Below are 20257 nucleotides of genomic sequence, written 5' to 3' on the forward strand. Positions count from 1 at the left end.
AATACAAGTTTCTGATTGGTCAAGAAATGGTTAGCTACGATTGGATAGCTAGTGCCGCAGTATAGGCGGGCACAGCTGAGGCGACTCGTTATGTTATTGGTTATTGTTATAGCGCACTGCGGTTGTACGAGTTCTATTGGTTGTTCCCCCTGTCACTCATGTAACTCCTCCCTTTGTTCTAGCCCCTTCTTCCCCAAACCTATATAAACCCTTGTTATCCCCTCGGGCGGGAGCGACATTCTGTTCCCAAAGGGTGCTGCACGTCCGGGGAGCCCCCATCTTTTTTCCCCTGGGATTAATAAATCATCAATAATTCATCGAACCCTTGTGTCGCTCATCTCCTTCTCCGCCCCCGGGCTGCGGCAGTGGACTCCACTGGAATGGTCACGAGCACCTTGAGAGCACGTTTGGAATTGGTGGTGTTGCCTGGTTATGTCAAAGGGACGCTCTGTGGATGACCTGTGGGTCTGGGCACTGCTGAGGGACATGTGCAGAAAGGAAATGCACGAGAGACTTTCCTTAGGAAAATTAAATAGCAAAGAGACAAAGGGGTGAGCTGAACTTTCACATGTGTGTACAGCTCCACATTATACTGATTCTGGAAAATCAATGGTGGCCAGCTGCAATGGATAAGATATGAGAGGTTGAAGGGATGTTCTTCACTCAACAGTTCAGTGTCACAGCCTTACATTTTCCTTCATGATCCTTAAAATAGAAAAGACAATTATTTAGGGCCTCCCCTATCACCCTCTTCTCAATAACCCAGAGCTGAACTTTTAAACCTCTGAAGGCATGTCTGTAACTTGACTGACTCCTCAGCTTTTAGAAGCTAAATCACAGCTGAGGCCAGGAGGTATTAATGAGATATAAGCAAGCAGAGGAGTGATGGTGGTTTGAACCTCTGTAGGGTTGGGTTTTTTCTCCTTTATACAGTACCCCAAATTTCATAGCCTCTATGTAGACATGTAAGATGCAGGCCATCTTAGTCCAACTCAGTAGGTTGGTCTTTTCATATGCTAAGTGCTCTGAACAAAATTCTGTGAATGCCTAGGAATAGACAGGTTCCTTAATTGTGGACTGCTGAGGTGTTATGGTTGGAGGAGGAGTCTGTGTGTATGTAAGTCTGTGCCTTTCTTTCTTTTATTTTTTTCCTGGGAGATTCTAAACTCAAAGCATTTGTTGTATTTTTCCACGCCATTCCTCAGCCTACAAGTGTTTTCTAATCCTTCTTCTCTCCAGTGGACAGCTTGGCTCACTTTCCAGGGTCATTGAGTTTGATTTATCACACTTTATTTCTACAGTAATTAAGACTTGTGTAATAGTCTTGATTCCCTTTGCTCTCTTTCCATGACATTTCCTAGATCTGGCTTTTGTTCTTTTGGTCTTTTGCTAGAGGCTCCAAGTTTGTTGGAAAGTGTTTTGCTGCCTGCAATGCACACAGTACTGTGGATTTTTGTTACTAGATATTTACAGCATGGTTGCCTTCGTCTGCAGGGAACTAGAACCAGGGACTTTGTTACAGCTGGTACTGAGATCTCCAAGTGTCAGGATGAAATTAGGAGATGCCAGTCCTTCATTCCCCTTCCTTTGCCTTTCTCCTGCTTCTAATGGCTCAGAAAGACTGTGGCATCCTCCACATGCCAAAAAGATCAAGAGAATGGCACTTATATTTATTCTTTGACCTCAGACAAAATAAAAATCCTTTGTCTTTCTGGCTATGTGATATTTTTGACCAACAGGAGATTCACACAAAGAAAAACCTTCAAAACAAAAAAAGAAAAGGATCAATGTGATAGAACTACAAGAGGTGGATGGGGTATGTTACAATGGGATTTTGACATCCTAATTCTGCCTTGGTGACTAATAAGATAGGGCTTTTACATCAATCCAAGGTATGTTCCAATGAAAGATAAGATGAGGAATTGTTCATAATGAAAGGAAATGGAGGCTACAGTCAGGAAGAAAGGAGAAAAGGGAATTGTACAACCTTACAGAATTGAAATTCAAATGCATCTGGAGGTTGTTCCTTAAAGACGAATCTGGAGGCTCCTGTAGTGATCAGCTCCATATGAAATACCATGAGCTGTGAGGTAATTGTGAACCTCTGGGATCAAGCAATACCAGCATATTTGAGAGAGGGAAACATGCCACATCACCCACAGCTCTCCACAAAACAACAATGCTGCATCTGAGAATGGACTGTTTGACATGCAGCAGTAGTGCGCCATCTGACCCAGGAGCAGAAACTCTGGGTGACTAAATGCTGTCTTGCAGGATGTGCTTTGTGACTCGGGATGGCATGCACCTCTGAAATGGAGGAGTTGGGAGCATTAGCTACTACCTCATCTTCTCCTTCCAGATATTTGTTGTTTTGCTTTGCTTTGTTTAATTAACCCAGCTCTCTGAAGGAGAGGAGAAGTAGTCACTTTGGTGTTTAACTTCCTTCATAAAAACAACTGCTGTCAACCAGAGCTGGGGCTAGAGTGATTGCAAGAATCTTTACATAAATCTCTCTCCTGAAACTCGTTTTTCTTAACAAGTTCTTGTATCAATGTTCTCTTTATTATCTCTCCCTGGGAAGACTTGCAGTCTGTCTCAAGACCCTCAGTGTATTAAAGGAGGAGGCAAAACAGAGGCAACTTAGTAAGTATACTTGTACTACAGCAGACTCCAGTGTTGCTCTCATGTGCCCCTATAAAGACTTTCCAGGCAAAATAAACTGTTGTGCTTTTTGCTTCTTTAGCATTTACAAAGGATGCTTTCATACAACACTGTATTTTTCATTTCATACCTCCTTTCCTCTCTCAGTTTTTATTCAAACTTACCTCTTCTTAACTTCTTCTGTGACAGATCCTTACTGAAAGGAAACCGGGGCTTTTGGCCTCAACAGTGTGTGTCAGGAAAGAAGCAGGAGATGAAGGATAAAGGGTAACTCATATTCCATGTTGTGAGAGTCTTGGTGATGACCATGATTTTCTTTGAGTTTTTTCTTTATTTAAATACTGGAGTGTGGTAGGAAAGAAGTGTGTTGGCTTCATGTGACTTTCCAATTTTTGATTCTCCAATATCCTTTACTGAATTAAACAAAAAGGAGGAAATAGGGTAAGAAAGACTTCATAGTTCCAGTGTTTAGAAAATAAAAGTCTGTTGGGGCTAAAAACGACAAGCAAAAAGAAAAAAAGGTTGGAGATGCATCTTTGTCTCACTTGTGATAAAACCAGCACAGGTGTGAACTCTGAGATCCGCGGTCAGTGCACAGAACAGCTGCTGCGGCATTGGGACCCATGCCATGTCCATTACTACAGCAAATTGTTCTCCCACAGACAACAGCCACTACTGACTACAGTGCTACCCTCCTTGTTTGCTTATTCAAGATATTTTTTTAGTTAGGATTGCAGTTTGTACTTCTACCATGGCTGAAATAGCTTTTAGCTATTAACTGCTCAATCCAGCTACTAAAAGTTTAATTAAATATGCATCTGTTGCCTGCAGGTCCAGTAGAATACCAAAGGCCCCTGCTCTCTCCTCACTTATTCCTGTTCATGGCTGTAGACTACCACTGGATTGGCTCCATTGCCTTTGATGGTTGCTCTCCATGTGTGCCAAGGTAACCAGAACAGAAATGTTACACTAAGTGTTTAGAAGACACTGGGAACAGACAAAATACGTGAGCAATTTTCTTCTTTAGATCTATAGTTCATTCTGTGGAAAGTCTTTTCTGGAGACTGGTTTGAACGCTGTTTGGGAGATGGCTTGATCTATCTTTTCTTGAAAACCTATTCTTATGTAATAAAACAACAACATCAAAAGACTGATTGAGAAAATTGGTTTAGATTCTTCCTAGTCAAATCCCCAAACAGTCACACGTACACACACACAGAGAAATCCTGCGCATGGAAATTCAGCAAGCCTTTCTACCCAGGAGATTTTCAGCTATCTGTGGAATTGTTATGCTCTCTCCACCATTATAATTACAGCTCAGTGAGCGATGTGGGGCATCACAAGTTCTCAGGGGTGCCTGGAGTGTGTGCAACACACAGCTACACAAATGGGTGCAAGCATTCCCATTTGTGTGCCAGTGTTGTGCCATTGAAACAGCATCCCTGTCTTGCAAAGCAGGCCAGAAATATCTTCAGTGGATGGATTTGCTATTATTAACTACCATACCTATTAGCAAATGAGGCGATTTCTGGCTTGGTGCTAGTGGAAATCACAAGGCTGTAAGGACAAAGAACAGCCTGAACTGTTCAGTGAAAAGGAGTCCCTGAGAAATGGAACTTTATAAAGGACAAGGGAAAGGGAAAGGTCAGTAGGAAGTAATCAACCAGTGTTTGCACTCATCATCATGATGGGCAGGATAAAATTGAGATGTCACTTTTCCAGATTCCTATCAAGTTCTCTTTTATCTAAGTTCATAAATATGAAGCTAAAGAGCCTTTCCTGCTACATTTGAGGAACCTCTTTTTTTTTACTTCATAATTAATATGAATATCAGTGCTTCAGGAAGTGAAAGATTAATGGCAACTGTCTGGTGCCAAGCAGAGCACAGGTAGGCTTCCTTTGTGTAGCTCTGCAGTTTCTTCTCATCTGCAGCACCTGCATGAGCTTAATCCTGAGCACCTGTGCTACTGCCAGTACACCCAAAAACTGCTAGCCCAGACCTATGCAACCACATAGCTCTACTGCTGATGCACAAAGATGTTTATGTTATTGCCCGTTATTCCAGTGTGGATTGTCCATGCAGCTCTGCTGATGCATTAGAATCCTGTCTTACACTTTCTCATGCTATTCCAGTCTTTCTCCTTCACCTGCCTCGCCACATGCAGCATCTGCTAGTCCTTCGCACAGCGCTCCGTCTGAGCTCTGCAGGATCACTTCCTCCGGTTCTCCATGTCTCTTCCTTAAAACGCAGACCTCCCACGTTTATCTCAACTCTACCCAGTAACTCCAACCTCACAAATGCCCACATAAATGGTAGACAACCATCACTAAGCTCACTTTAGTTTATCTTAATCCAAACACACAGGAGCCTACTGGGACAAGAGCCACTCTATGGTCACACTGCCACGAGAGATCCCCCCAGATCCCCCTAGCAGAGGGTAGTGGTAGTAGACAAAATCTATTATTTCAGTTTAAATAGGAGCATCCCCAGCTGGGGATTTAGTATCAATAAATACATCTCTAAAGTTTGTGTCAAAACAAAGCTGTGGCTGCTGCTGATCCTACAGCACCTGCCACAGTATCCACTACGACAGTTCAGAAATGGAGTGGCAAGAAAGGCTGATGTGTCTTTTAGCTCCACGGACTGTGGTCTGAGGGTTGATACTGAGGAAGGTTATGCTTGATTTTAGTATCATATGTAACTCTGTCTCTTTGTTTTTAGTGTGGAGCAGGAACTGGATAACAGGCAGATAGTTTTTTGCTTGCCTACTGAGCACTCCCACCTGTGTCTTTTGTACACCTTCAGAAATTTCCCAGATTTGACTTCCTCTTGCTTAGAAGGCTCTACTTTGTTCTTTCCTTCTTGAAGCGTGACTTTTTTTTGCTTAGTCAGAGCTTTTTCTAAGCTATCTCTGGGGCATTCTTAGTCCCATGTTCAGAATATGCTCACTTAGTCTTTGAAGCAGAAAACACAGGTCGAAAGAGCTGACTTTTTTTTCTGCAGACATCACTGCACCACTAAACAAAACAATTAAATGTGAAGTTCTTTTAAAAAACCATTGGGTGAATATTCCCTTCCGTCATTCCTTATTGATGATTTTGTTAATTCAGTGGGTTTCTGAAACCCATGTAAGTCACCAGCTATAAAAACTGGATGTATGTGACATAAAGCACATCTCACCTAAACAGTTCACCCAGACAGTTGTGTGTGACTATATATGTTTGCATACTTTTGAATTCCTCATTCCTTCGGACTCCACTTCTCTGTCAGAGATGTGTATCTAGAGGGAAAGGAAGACATTCTCACAGAGATACAGGTGCATCATTCACGTGCCACTTCATCCTACCTATTCACTGTTCAGTACATGCAGGCATGCCATGCTCCTTGTCCTCCCAGCACCGTGTCTGGGAATCCAGCAGCAGAAACCTTCCTCACAGCCTTGTTCTCAGCAGTGCTGTGTTCACAAGCAACCACTGAGGTGTAGCTCTCACCTACGCTGCTCTCACAGCAGAGCTGTAGAATGGAGGGTTTGGGGGAAAGAGAAGTTAAAATTGCAAGTGAGAAAGAAGAACAAGAGTGTACTAAGTAAGGACAAACAGGAGGTGCTGTCTGGAAGGAGCCAGTGAAGTTTGAAGAGGGGCTCCAAGCTCTTTTTCTGGAGGCCAGTATCATTTTCCAGATGCCACTCTGCCATCAGGAACCACTCAGGTCCTTTGTGACTTTAGTGAAAGGATTAGTAATAGAGAAATGTTATGAAATAGGTCATATTTTAACTAATTTTTGTGACATATCTCCAACTAGTGCCATACTGGATCCCTAGAGAACAGTTACTAATTGTGCCTCTGGTTAGTGTTCACCTCAGGGAATTCAAAACAGCAGCAAATAACACCAGAATGGAGAAATAAAAAAATGGACCTGGAATATAAGAAATGAGAGTGAGGTCCTGATACTCCAAGGTCCTATCTCCTTTCAAATTGAGGAAATAGGGATACTCCTACAGTACAAAATGAGGGGGAAAAGTAACCAACACAAACAGCTCCTTGCTGGTAAGAGAAAGGAATTCCAGAAACATCCAAGGCACATTCACATCCTGAAGGCATTCCTTGTTCCAGATCTCCCTTGCCAACTCTGTCGTTAACAAATGCAGCCTACGTCTCTACTGAATGCACCCACTGACAGTGGCACAAGTTCTGCAGGAACTCCCAGAGTGTTCCCCCTCCCAAACATGCACCAGAGTGTGTCAAAGAGTACTTGGATCTGTGAACCACAGGGGCCTGCCCCAATAAAGAATAAAAATCCAGGCAGGATGGCAAATCCATATCAAACTGATTTCCCCAGGTAACAGCTAATCAGGATAAGCTAATGGAACTTGTTACCGTCAAGCCCTGTACCACAACCAGGAGGAATGGGGGAATACAAATGCTCTTCTTATTACTGGAAATTAAAATGCAGCCCAGAATCCAATTAAGCCGCATGTATCTGTCATGCAAGAGCTCTCCTTAGGTGAGGCAGGAAAGATCTGAGAGAGCAAGACTTTGAAACTGCCTGCACGACTTGGTGATTGCATGTACTGCTGTGATTGTGTCAGGGGAGGAGGGGATGGAGGCTGCAGTCCCCACTATGGCTCAGAAGAGCAGGGAGAGGGGATATATAGCTGTGGGAAGAAGAAACTGTGTTTTGCTAGGCAGTGTTTTTTGAAGCAGGTATACCCTGTCAACTTATTCACATGCACTTCTGTATGCGATAATTACTTTCCACTTCCCTAGGTCGCATGCAGTGCCTGCCTCTGTAGGAGGTTTTTCCTTTAGCTCCCACGAGAGGATTATTTCTGGTGTCTTCCATGTGCTTCCTGAGTTTTTTTCCCATCAAAGCAGACTGAAACAGCAGACTATAGACTCTTAGTCTACCTTCTCTCACTACTCACCATACTGTGCAACTCACAGCTGGTTCATTGCTGCAAGAGGCAAAACACCTCCAGCATGAGTACGTGCTTTCTTGCACTGTTTCACACTGACACATTTTCTCACTGCACTGGTTGCTTTTGCAGACCTTGCCGGGCTTGAATGCAATACACGTTCACAGCCTTGCCAACCTAAAACCATATGTCTCAATTCCTCCCCAAACTCAATATTCAATTGTATCTCCAGCCTCCACTGCTCATTCTTTCTAGTATACATAACAGATACCAATCATGAAAAGCTGTTAAGGATTTTTGGCCAATTATAGATCTTTAATTGGCCAAAACTCTTTCTGATACCAAGCTGGCCAGGGAGAGAATCTGATTGCAGCATTTGGAGCTAGAGAAGTGACCTTATAACATTTAACACTTCTTGTCCTGTTTTTCTCCTCCTTTCAAGGCACTGCATCCTACTTGACAGATCAGAGCCCTGGGACACAGGTTTTACTCTCAGCTTTCACTAGCTGGGTGAACTCAAGCAAAGCATTTTTCATGTCTTCATTCCCTCCTGTCAAATGAGAACTACCTTTGTAAGAACTGCTAAAGAGTAATGCAGAAAACACTATTATTATTATTATTGTTGTTGTTGTTGTTGTTGTTGTTGTTGATGTTGTTGTGGCCTACATTCCCATGGTATTTGTATCATTCATCCTGCAGCAAGGTCTTGCCATAGTTAGGGGTGTACTAGAGCTTACATACTTGCTACTTCCTGCACTTTTAGATACTGCTAGGGACATTCAATAGCAACATTTCCCCTGTGAATAAGTGCATTACTTCCTAAAGCACTTAAAAATGTAACATTATTGTGTATATGTGCTCAACTCTTAAATACAGATGTTTCTGGTATTAGATCTGAGAGCTGGCCATAGCAGAGTGCAATGAAGCCTTGTAAAAACTGCAGCAGAAGAATGGCTCTGATTCCTTATATTTTATATTATCACTTGTGCTTGAAGTAGCAGGATGTAAATTGCTTAGTGAGGATTTGCCAGCATCTCAAACCTATGTCACACAAAAGAAACCAACCTCCCAAGAAGAAGACAATGAAGAATGAGGCCTGTTGTCAATCAGGCAAAACCAGTGAGAGGAACATGAGGACACATTTACTCCAAGATGTAAACAGAGATAACATCTTTGCTCTCTGTGTGTATATCCTGTGAAGGGTCACAGGTGGTCAAGATTCCCAACAATTAATCTGAAAAACAGAGATGTTAATAGCAGGCAGAGATATCCTGAAAATTATGCTCCCTGTGGACATACTCCGCTGTCCTCTCCTGGCACTCTAGGTATTTCTTGGAGATTTCCCAAACACTGCCCAGCCAGGTTAAACTGCATCACTTTATGAGATCAGATAAACCTCCCACCCCACAGTGATGTGAACTGGTCACATATGCTCTGGGCATACAGTAGTGGGCTCCTTCCTTAAGCCCAGGAGTTGCCTACTGGGTTTCAGCCAGTCAGTATCTGTTAAGGATACTGTTCAATGTGTGCCGTTTATTATCAATTTCTCCTGAGTGAGAGGCTTCATAAAAATAGAACACAAACCCCTGTCATTCCTTCCCTCCCTCAGCTACACCAAAGTATCATTACAGTCACACATGTAAATGAACCACGCATTCAAAAACTTCACAGCCTGTGCAGGATAAGGATATGGAGCTCCTGGCCCTCCTGCATTCTACAGTTTACACTGGGCCCACTCCCCTTCTCCTTGTAACTCCTCCCCACTGCTGTCCACTCTTCCACCACCTTGTATCTCCCTGCACAGACAACCTTTGCTGAACCCCAAATTATGGCATATCCTATCTTTTGGCTGTTGCAGAGGCTTCAGAGAGCATGCAGATGTGCACATTGCTGGGATGTACTCCTGAGGCAACTCTCCAGCCATATTTTCAGGCTTGGGATTTGAAGAGTAGGTTAATAAATACCTAAAACCAGCCTGAGGGCTGCCCTTAGCAGAGAATAGAGAGGCCTGTAGATACCTCTCATCCTCTTCTGCTCCTCTTCCCGTTACCAGTACTTCCTTTCTTTTGCCTACACATAAAATAACTTGCTGAAAGCAAATAGAGTTTGGCAGAAGTCTGATCCCCACCTTAAAATAGAGTGGATTCTTACTTCCACTTTTGGGAGGCCAGATATCTTTAAATATCTGAGACTCAAACTCTTTGCCAACACTTTTTATCCACCGAGGATTCAATCTCGTGTTCCCTGACTACTTGGCTGTGTAAAAGCCATGGTAAATGAGGTGATAAAGGTGGCATAATAGCTCCAGTCAGAGCATGTCTAGTGAAGAAAATATTGCTGTATTCAGCTTGACAAAGATGAGAAAATCACTCCTTTCTCAGCAGAAACAAGGGACCAGCAGCGGATGTTGCTGTGGCTTAACATGGAGATCAGTAATTTCCCAAATGAGTAATAAAGAATTCTTGGGGGAAGCATTACAGCAGTTGGTTGTGCCATCCCAAATGACTGTCACGGCAAGTATGCACAGAATCTAACAGGCTAGTAGCTAACTATCTCCAGTGGTGGGACAGAAGTCAGTTCAAGAAGATCTGTAACATCAGATGTTATCTCATGTCTTTCAAATTTGAAGCCACCAAGTTAAGTGAGCCACTCAGATTTACAGTTAAGTGGGAACAAAATCTGGCTCTCAGACCTACCTGGGTTGTGAAATAGCACAAATTACAGACCAGAGCCATGCAGTCTGTCTACTTCAGGAGTTTGACTGGATATAGATCTATTAGCACAAAACATTATAGAAGAAAATCATTTGAAGAGAGGTCTTTGGCATGGGAACCAGCAAATGCTCAGAGTGAGGCAGGAGATTCCTCAGATTCCTTGCTAGTTCACATGAAGGTTAGTGGTCCAGTGAGCATGGATATCAGCATGGGTTCTCAGGACAAATCCAGACACTCAGTTACTATGGTGAAGGGGGCCATGCGAGTACCTAGGCAGACACAGGCAATTTACTGGTGTCCTACTGGGAATGGATTTGCAAATTAAAAACAGTAAATTAAAGACAAGGACATTTGTGAGAATTCTGAACTGACTGCAGAGCTGAAACTTCTCCTGGAACTGCCCAAATGAGGCAGAAACAGTATGAATCACAGAGGGGAAAAAGCAAGGAAAGACATGTCTAAGCTTGGTTCCATGACTGAAGTAAAAAGAAAGTTAATATCTCTATAAATCTGGAGAGATACCATCTCCTTTTGAAAATGCTGTCACTTATAAAGTCTGTGGAGAACCTTAGGGCCAAAACCACAGTGATTCAGGAGGTAGATCCAGGGATGCTCCATTGAGGCAGGGCGCAGCAACACCAGGATTCTGGATGCTGAGACAAAAGGAGCAACAGTATCAGAGCAGCTCTCACACTGGAGCAGGATAGGGGGAACCACTTTAGAGAACTGGCTGGAAAACAACATCACAGAGACAAACAGACTGGTAGCAAGGTCCCGTATTTTAATGGAAAGGTCAGAATTTGAAGAAACATCCAAACTACAGCAAAACCTGAAGAAAATCCCAGGCCTCCTCAAGATCTATAATAATTTCAGTGTCAATTTTCTGCTACTCTTGAGAATGACATGGAAGTTTTAGTTTAATATTCCAAGACTTTTAAGAAACTATGACAAACAGAACACCTGTTCCAAGAAAGGCTCACAGATTTGGAGTGGACTATTGAGGCATTCTGATGTAGTGGTGCATTAATTCAAAAAGCTATCTAGGACTTGGTCTTCATTCCCTGGGTTCCTAAGCAAAATGCATCCTTTGTGACCACATAATATTTTCCTTTTTTCCTTCTAAGCATGTGTGTCTCTTTCTTTCTCTCTGTGTTTGTGTGTCTGTGTTGGTTCCTACTTTGTAACTGCAGATGCCACGGAGAGTTTCAACCAAGTTTAAGTGAGTTAGAGTGATTTCAGAGATACTAACCTCTAACTGAAGTTTCATGAAAATAGCTAGCAGGGTGTAACAGAGAGAACTTTGCAGGTTCTCCAGTGAGGAGAAGGCTGCTGGTGAACTGAAACCATTTTTCTACAGAGAAGTCTCCATGTTAGAGAGAGATGTTATAAAAGCCTCGACACCAGAAGAAGCTTAGATCAGAACTCACGTCTTGCTAGGCACCAGAAAATGTAACCGTGACACAAATCTTCTGGAAGCCAAGCTTCATTAGTTCTGCAGATCACAGATCCCCTTGTTTTCAGCTAGAAGAGGGCAGGAAGGATAAGGTTTTCCATTTCTAATTTCTTACTCAAAATCTCTTCGATTTCGTCAAAATGTCCCCTCTTTGATGCAAATAATCATGGAAAAAATATTGATCCCCTTCTATCCCCCTCAGAAAGTGCAACCTCAGACCACATGAACATAATGTCTGATCAATGAGCATAATCTTGGCAAAAGCAATAAAAATAATACAATAATACCTGCATGAGAAGCAGACTGTGCATGCACAGCTCAGAGAAAAGAAAAAAAGTATTATCAAACAGAGCAAATTTATCTTTATAACCCTGTAGCAACAAAACTCCTACCACCTTATATTAAAACACCACAAGAAAACATTACAAACCTATTACAAAAGGAATCAGAATGTTGCTTAGTGATTTTCTCCTTGCTCACTGTTATCTCTATGAATTGCTATCCATTGCTATCATCAACACTCATTTACATCATTGGATGGATGTGAATTTGTGTGTGAGGACAGATATACAGAAACTGGTACAGATCCTCAGGTGATGTAAATTGTCATGGCTGTACTGACGTCAGTAAAGATGCACTGATTTCCTCCAGCAGATGATTTGCTTTTCTGTATGTAAAAAGCACAGAAACTAGGTGCTGCTTCAACTTGGCTCTGAGACACTTACTGTAGACAAAAGCTCATGCAAATACATATTCTTTTCTGTGTGCAAATATCCATATTGCCTTGCTGTACTTACTGCAAGCAAGGACAGGAGCTTTAGGCTGCTTCCTATGCTGGAATTTAAGAAAAGGATCATTCCTGATCTACCTGCCCACTCTTGTCTGTAACAATAGATCTCCAGCTGCTTTGCCACAGATCTTAAAAGACACAGAGATGAAAAGGTCTGTCCAGCATCACAAGTCTGTTAAAAACAAATTTAGGAGAAATTAAAGCCTTGTCTTAAGACTTTTAGTCCAATGCTCTGAGAACTTAAACAGAGCCATTGGGTAGAACAAATCCAATAGTCAAGACTCTCATTTTCTCACCTAGGGCTTAATTAAATGAAATAACAAAATCCAGAATACAAGAATATACAATATATAAGAATAATGCTAGTCTTTTTTCAAGATACACTTCTTTGAAGGAAAAAAGGTTTATATTATTTTTTAAAAACTCAGAAAGAAAGGGAAAATGGTCCCAATTCAGGCTCTGCCTTCATAAATGACTCTTTTCTTTTTTCCCTTTTGCTCTTACATGGTTCAATAGAATGTGGACCAAGTAGCAATCATAGGCTACAGGTAATTTTAAAACAAATGAAATATTTTCCATCTGTTAAACAGAGAATTATTTCTGGCTTTCTATAATGTTTTCCTAAGGGACAAACAACAAAAGGTTTCATAACCGAGAATGGAAAAAAGAGAAATAAAGCACTGCTGACCTGGGAAAGAAAGAAGAAAATAAGCAACCTCACATGGTATTTATAAGGAAAATAACAGGAAAGCTGAAGATGAATTAATCCTACATACAGAAAGACTGTGACAATGAGACAGTAGCTCTTTTTTATGGTTTTAACTTGCATTCCAAGACAGAAGGAAAAAAAGATAAAACTGAGAAATTTCTACAGTCTAATATATAGGTTTGTCCAGAGCTATTTTTGCTTGCAGAAATAATTTTATTACGTGAACTTTTTTTTTTTTTTTTTAAGAGTAGGCAGGTGCTACAATTAATAGAAGATCCAGCTTCTAGCTGACAGGTTCTAGTCTGGCACTAAAGACTAGATGAGTATCCCAAGGCTAGATTTCTCTGACTGACTAAAAGTGCAAATAATTTCAAGTATGGCATGGGTGGGAATGTGCACAGTCTACCTCATGTAAGTAGCCACCTTCTGCATGCGTAAGTTGTACGAACCATGCCTAAACTGGATAATCTTGTGCACACCATTTAACAAAGGACAGGGAAGCACCAGGCGCTTGCTGAAATCTCAGACCAATGGGTGTCCTTTCCCACTGCTTGTGCTCCAAAGAATGGGACAGCCAGTCCAAGAGTCACTGGGCATTGAAGCCCTGGCAGGAGTTCTCAAGGGCACTGTTAACACCTACTCATTTGGGACATTTTCCTATTAATACCTCTTCCAAACAGCCATGTGGGAATTCTTTTGAATGCTAACAGTGTTGCCATGTGAGTCCATTGCTCCTAAAGTCTTCTTATAGAGCCTTACCTCGGATTTGCCTGGGAAGTGACACCAAGTGGGTCGATACAGACCGTATGGAAGCAAGGTACACTTGCCACCACAGAAGAGCAGCCTGGTTGCAACAGAACACATAGCTGAGTGACATAAAAATGTCACCATTTTTTATTAAAAGAAGTAAAAATAATGCGTTTGCATCCCTTCTTATTTAAGCATTTTAAAATTCACCTTTTTTGCCGTTACTTTCAGCCCTTGTATTCTCTTGTTAAATGATTGCTATGAGTCTTTGTTATTCCAAGTACTGCTCTAATGGGTTCAGGATACAGATATACAGGAGGTATCTGTCCAAAGCACTACTAGGCATTGTTTCACAGACTCCTTCCTTGTTATTACTTCCTGATGCTCCCATCCTGTCAGTGAGATTTCCCACACTAGTAATTTCAGCCTTGACACTGTGTTGCTCTGGCTGGGACTTTATACAGCATCATACAGAAGTGCTATACCTGCGGGTGGAAGTGCTCACGCCACCCTTACTCAGCAATTTTATACCTAGAACTTCATCCTGAACCCTTCCTAATCAGAGTCCTTTTCCTTCTCTCACTTCATCTGCTATAATTTATATATTGTTATGAATAATTATCTCCATATTTCTCTGCCTGGGATTTTACAGGCCCTGATGTAGATAAGAGGCAGGTGTGTTTGCGTTATTAAAGTATGTCCTAGCTGATTACAACATGAAGAGAACCAGCACGGACATATCTTTAAATGAGATGTAGTCACAGAGACTCTACTTTCTGTTTTCCTCTAATTATGCTCTTTATTTCAAAATCATCTGAGCAGGACTTTAACATCTGTGTATGCCAAAGCAGACCTCCGTCATTTGAAACCCACTTACAGCACTCGACTCCAAATAACTTCTGCTGCTGAGACAGTACATTGCTGGCAGGGATCTGCAAAACCCAGGGCAGCACCAATGCAACTATTTCTGGTGTGTGAAAGCTCAGGGGAGTTAAACACTGAAATATGCTGGAGGAAATCTGAAAAAATGAAAGCAGAGGGCAAAAGTAGCATTCTTTGTGCACCCAAAGTAAAAGGAATGGATATCTGGGGTACATGAGCCATTCAGAGTTGTTCTGGTCTTTTTTCTTTTTTGTTTTTTAATTGTTGGGGGGGGGGTACTGGGGCAATGTGCAATTATAGCAAAATATGTTAATGGTAAACATAATATTTACAGTTATTGTTAGTATCCATTTTTTTCTAATGCCTTTACCCTGGAGATAATCCATAGAATAGAACATCAATGCATAGTTAAGAAGAAAAATTATGGTAAACAGCACCTCTGCATATGCAATATCTTCATTTTAGAGTTACATAATTGAGCTTTTGAAATTAAAAAAAAAAAAAAAAAAAGAACTAAACAAATAGTCTCAGACCACAACGGCAACTAAGTGACTTTAACATTGTCTTTTAAAACTTGCCTCTTCACTAAGGTTAAAAATTCTGTCCTAGACCAACAAAAAATAAAATAGTTTTAAATCCAATGCAAATCCAAAATGAGCTTTAAGGCCTCTGGGAAAATGCGATTTTTAGCAAAATTCTTCCAAGAGCTCTAAGAGTTTGTTTTGCATGAGGGGATATCTTGTAGAGCAAACACGGGCTGATAATTTAAAGGCAGTACTTGGATTCATTATGTCATGCCAGACAAATACTGTTTCTATGTCTTGTTTTCACTGTTGGTGACATGGTTTAAAGAGGACTTTAATGCCACTTTAATACAGAATGTTTGTAAATTGCACCCATGTCTTTTGATGAAGGGAACTACAATGGATTATTAGCTATTATTCTAATTGTATTTATCGAAGTGAGTTTTCCCACTAATGCCTGGGCTCAGAATCTGAAGTCCTTCCATACAGAGAGCTCCTACTGGGAATTTCACTGATGAAAAATGGCAGGATTTGGGTCATTTAGACATAATCTGCTAAATTCAACCCTGTGGCATTTCCCTGATACTCGGTGAAGGGTACTGGGGATTGGCAGAGAAGGTGGTATTCAGAAGGGAAGGAAAATTTATACTCACAGGATTTGCCGACACTTTGGGATGGTCCCTTAAGACAAGAGGCTGCCTAGTAAGGGTGATCTGAGCTATGCTAATTTGGCAACATGTATTTTGGAAGCAAGAACATTCCATGACGAATGACCTTATTTTTTTGTTTTTAAGGCTGTGAGGTGCTTATGCAATAGCCTCCTAAGGTAGAAAGAGACAGATGCCGCGGAATAATAATCAGCCTAATTCTTGCTGAAAATCTCTGCAAGAATCTTCTGACTTTTTCTCTTCGCCTTTCGTACGTAAGCTCAGTGCTACCTTTCTCACATAAAGTCATGCAGCAACAATTAGGGGCCTCTGCATAACTAAGGAATTCTTCCATTTTTAGAGATGGGCTTGGTTTTGTCTCCTTTTAAAATGTAGGCTTTATTTATTTATTTATTGAGGCTTTAAAGAAAGAAAGGTTGTCAGTTTAAAAAGAAAAAAAAAGAAAAAAAAGAAAAAAAATAAGACTGAAGTTTTCTTTAAAATAAGAGAGATGCTTCAGTTGGTTTTCCTTACGAATCCCTTGTGGAAGACTGCCCCAGCTGACATGAATGAGTCACATGTGTCCAAAAGCTCAGGTCTTCACTTATATCCAGAGCTTGAGGTGAGCTGGGCTGCAAAAAACCCTCAAAATGAGCAAAATCCCTGGGCTGTGTCTGAGGTGAGAAGGGCCAGCACAAGTACACTTAAACATGCTGCCAGAACCTCCTTTTTTGTGAGAGGCAGAGGAAATTCCATTCCTGGCACTGCCTGGGTGCTGCTTTAACCTCTACTTTCAGCCACTGCTTCCTGACATGCTAAAATATCCCTTCTGTTCTGTTTAGAGTGGCCATTTTCTGTAGTGAACAGTCAGTCCTATACTCTTGGCTAAGTTAAAAAAAATTAGATAAATTGAATTTCAGGGTTTATAACAGAGGGGAAAGCATGTTTAGATGAGTAGAGAAAGGAAGAGAGTGCAGACACCTGGTCTGTGCAAGTATTAACATATATGTCCCCTGCTGTCACACAAAAGCAAAAATACAACTCTCAGGTTGGCCAGCTGAATCATAAGGCATATTGGGCATACTGTCAGTAGGTGGTGAAAGACTCCTCACCCTCCATCCAAGTTGCCTGTAAGTTAGATTCTGCAGTCTCTTTGATTTTCTTCTAATAGACACAAGAGAGGATGAAACCCAGTATATACAATCAATGGGGGGAAAAAGAGAACCTGATGGAGTGAGAAATGTTTGGCATCTCTCACATTTCCTTTTCTATACAAAGATTTTGGTTTGCCTAAGCTATAGAAGGAAACATAAACAGTCTATTTTAATCTTCCTGAGTGAAGAACGCTGCAGGGATTGCTCTGTTATTCCCAGCAGCAGCCCTGACTTTCCACAAAAAGGCTCCATCCTTCCATCCATCCATCCATCCATCCACCCATCCATCCATCCATCCAACAATCCATCCATCCATCCATCCGTCCAACTATCTATCTATCTATCTGAAATATAAAGATTATCATATGATACACCAGCAATCAGCTGTGTTCTTAATGCACTTCTCTTTGTGCATTTTGGCATGAAGTAAAAAATCTACAATTCTTCCCCCAATCAAACCCTACTGCAAAAAGAACTCAGATAAGAAGGAAGTATTTAGGCTTATGCATAGAAATTGATTCTTCAGTCTGTGTAATGACGTACGTTAGAAACTCTGCTCAGAAGCAAGGAAAGCCCTTGCTGAGACGATGTTTCTAACAGAGCCCTCACTGCAGGGAGTCACTCTTGAAAAAACAATGAGATTGATTATGCATTTTTATATGGGTTTCTTACTGGTCTGACTTCAGGGACTTAAAGCATTCCATTCTGGATTTACACCAATCAGCATGAGTTCAGCATCTGGCCCTACTTTTTTTTAAACTCCAGCTATTGCATGATGAATAGGAGCCAGATCCTGTAAAGGCTTACTACCTGTATTAATACTCTGAGAAGCCCACTCACTTCCTTTAAATGTGATTGGAAAATTGAGTTTTACAGTGCAGTATTTCAGAAGTATGGATCTGCCTTTTGGGATTCAAGCATGCCTTGACTATACTTATTCCTTTAATGGTGTTTCTTTCAATAGTAATATCCTCACTGATTTTCATAAAATCACGATAGATGCTTAGCTCTTATGAAGTGGTGTAACTCCACTTACACCAGCTGAAAATCCAGCTCCATGTTGTAGCTCTGCTTGAGTGCTCAAAACAAACATAAGAGAGAAGGGTCCCTTTTATTTAAACTGTTGAAATAGACAAGGAAGATGTTTTGGGCTATACGGTGTGCTGTGTACTTCATTTGTTTGGACATTACTATAACCAAAACAATGGAGATCATTCTACAAAAGACATTTCTATCTAGTTTTGCTATTTAGATTCTTTCTTACATAAAAGAACCCACAGCAGAAACTATGCTCCTTCTCCTAACTTCACTAACTCTGGCTTTCAACCAGAAAACATTCCCCTGCTTTCAAAGTGCCTAAACAAAGGAAATTACAATACTGACTGCAGTTGCAATTACCAGCTGGTGAACTGGTGGTATATACTGAATACATAATCCAACAGGATGCTGCTCTTCAGTAGTAGCCTCTTCCAGCACCTATAGTGCTGGAAGGCTCATCCTTGTTTACTATACATGCATGCACACAGATCATTATCAGTATTCAGTACTAGTAGTCAAGCTTTCTTCACTGAAGAGCAAAGACTAACAAAAAGTACTTTGTCCTTTTGAAGAGCTGGATCAGTGTCAGGTGCCACTCACAGAAAAAAATAAAATGAAATGATAATAAAAAAAGACAACCCACACACATTTAGGGCGATAAGCGCCCTAAATGTCAAAGCTCTGTACAGTATCTGTATCTCTATGAACATACACACATCACGTGCAATATAATGCATCCCTTACATCAGCGCAGGCAGGAAAACCCCAGCTCACTCCGGGGATGACGGGTTTTTCTGATAGATACCAGTGACTTAAGGCAAAGAGAAGCAACCACAACGCCGCTGCTCTTTGCGAGGCTTCTCCCTGCCTGAGCTAAACCGCACTCACTCCTCGTCGATCCAGGACTCGGTTATTTGTGACAGACAAGGAAGGCACGATGTCGTGTGTGAGCACCGCGGGAGAGCAGCCCGAGGGGCTTCCCACGGGCCACGGACACTTGTCCAAAGAAATGAGCGCGGCGAACCGGGAGGCTGATGCCTCTTGGAAGCAGCATCCTGTCTCCTCGTTGCACTGTGCCTGCTCTCCCCGAGAAAGCATCGAGGGAGGGATTCCCCCACCCACCCACACACTGCCTCTCTCCCCGTGCGAGGCTGCAGGGGGGTATAACCCAGTTCCCTCTTGGAGCCGGGCCCAGAATGGCTCCCGCTGCCCCCGCCACCCCTGCCCGCCCCCTTCCCCCTTCGCACTCACTCCGCTCTCCGGCTCAGGACGCCTTTGCCGATGGCCTGGGGCGTCTTGTGCTGGAGCAGCGCGGCGCAGCACACCTTCTCCCTGCCGTCCTTGTCCGGGGGGTGCTGGTGTGGCTGCGGCAGGGGGTGCTGGTGCCCGGCCGCCCGCCCGGGCCCCGCCGGCGCCGCTTTGCCTGCGGGCGGCGGCGGCTGAGCCGGGAGCTGTTGGTGGTGCTGAAGCGGGTCGGGCTGGCCCGGCGGCGGGGGCTGCTCGGGCGGGGGGCCCTGGGGAGGCTCGGCGGGGGCCGCCGGTGGCTCGGCGGGGGCCGCCGGCTGCTGCTGCTGCTGCCCGCGGAGGCTGCGGTTCTCAGTGCTCAGCTCGTCCAGCCGCCGCTCCAGCTCGTCGATGCGCTGGCGCTGGGTGTGGATGAGGCTCTGCTGGTTCTGCACGATGGCGGTGAGCTCCTTCAGGTAGAGCACGGCGCGCACCGGGTTCTCCAGCAGGCTCTCCATGCCCCGGCCGCCGGCGCGGGCCCCGCCGCCCGCCCACCCGCCGGCGCTCCGGCGAGAGCGGTGCGGGACGCGGGCACGCGCCCCTCGCCGCCCCGAGTGCGCGCACGGGCACGCGCGCCCCCGCGCCGCCGGCGGCAGCGCGCGCTCCCGCGGCAGGGGAAGGGGCGGAGCGGAGGGGAGGGGCTTCCGCGCGGGCCCGCCCCGGGACGCGCCGCGCACGCGCTGAAGAGGCCGCCGCGGCCGTGGAAGGTTCTGAGTGTCCTGGGGTCCCGCCAGTCCC

At 43.1% G+C, this 20257-nt stretch overlaps 1 protein-coding gene across 6 annotated transcripts in view; it reads right to left on the reverse strand.

The window, feature by feature from the left end:
- Positions 1-20013, reverse strand: part of IQSEC3 (IQ motif and Sec7 domain 3) — a 107945-nt gene extending 87932 nt beyond the window's left edge. For all 6 annotated transcript variants that reach the window (XM_027894607.1, XM_027894611.1, XM_027894614.1 and 3 more), the window contains exon 1: positions 19487-20013. In XM_027894607.1, coding sequence (XP_027750408.1) covers positions 19487-19977 — 491 coding nt within the window. In that variant the 5' untranslated portion in view covers positions 19978-20013. The remainder of the gene's footprint in view (positions 1-19486) is intronic.
- Positions 20014-20257: the final 244 nt, after the last annotated feature.

Source organism: Empidonax traillii, unplaced genomic scaffold (assembly GCF_003031625.1).
Source record: "Empidonax traillii isolate 1590-97213 ecotype Southwest subspecies unplaced genomic scaffold, ASM303162v1 scaffold434:size946695, whole genome shotgun sequence".
Lineage (NCBI taxonomy): Eukaryota > Metazoa > Chordata > Aves > Passeriformes > Tyrannidae > Empidonax > Empidonax traillii.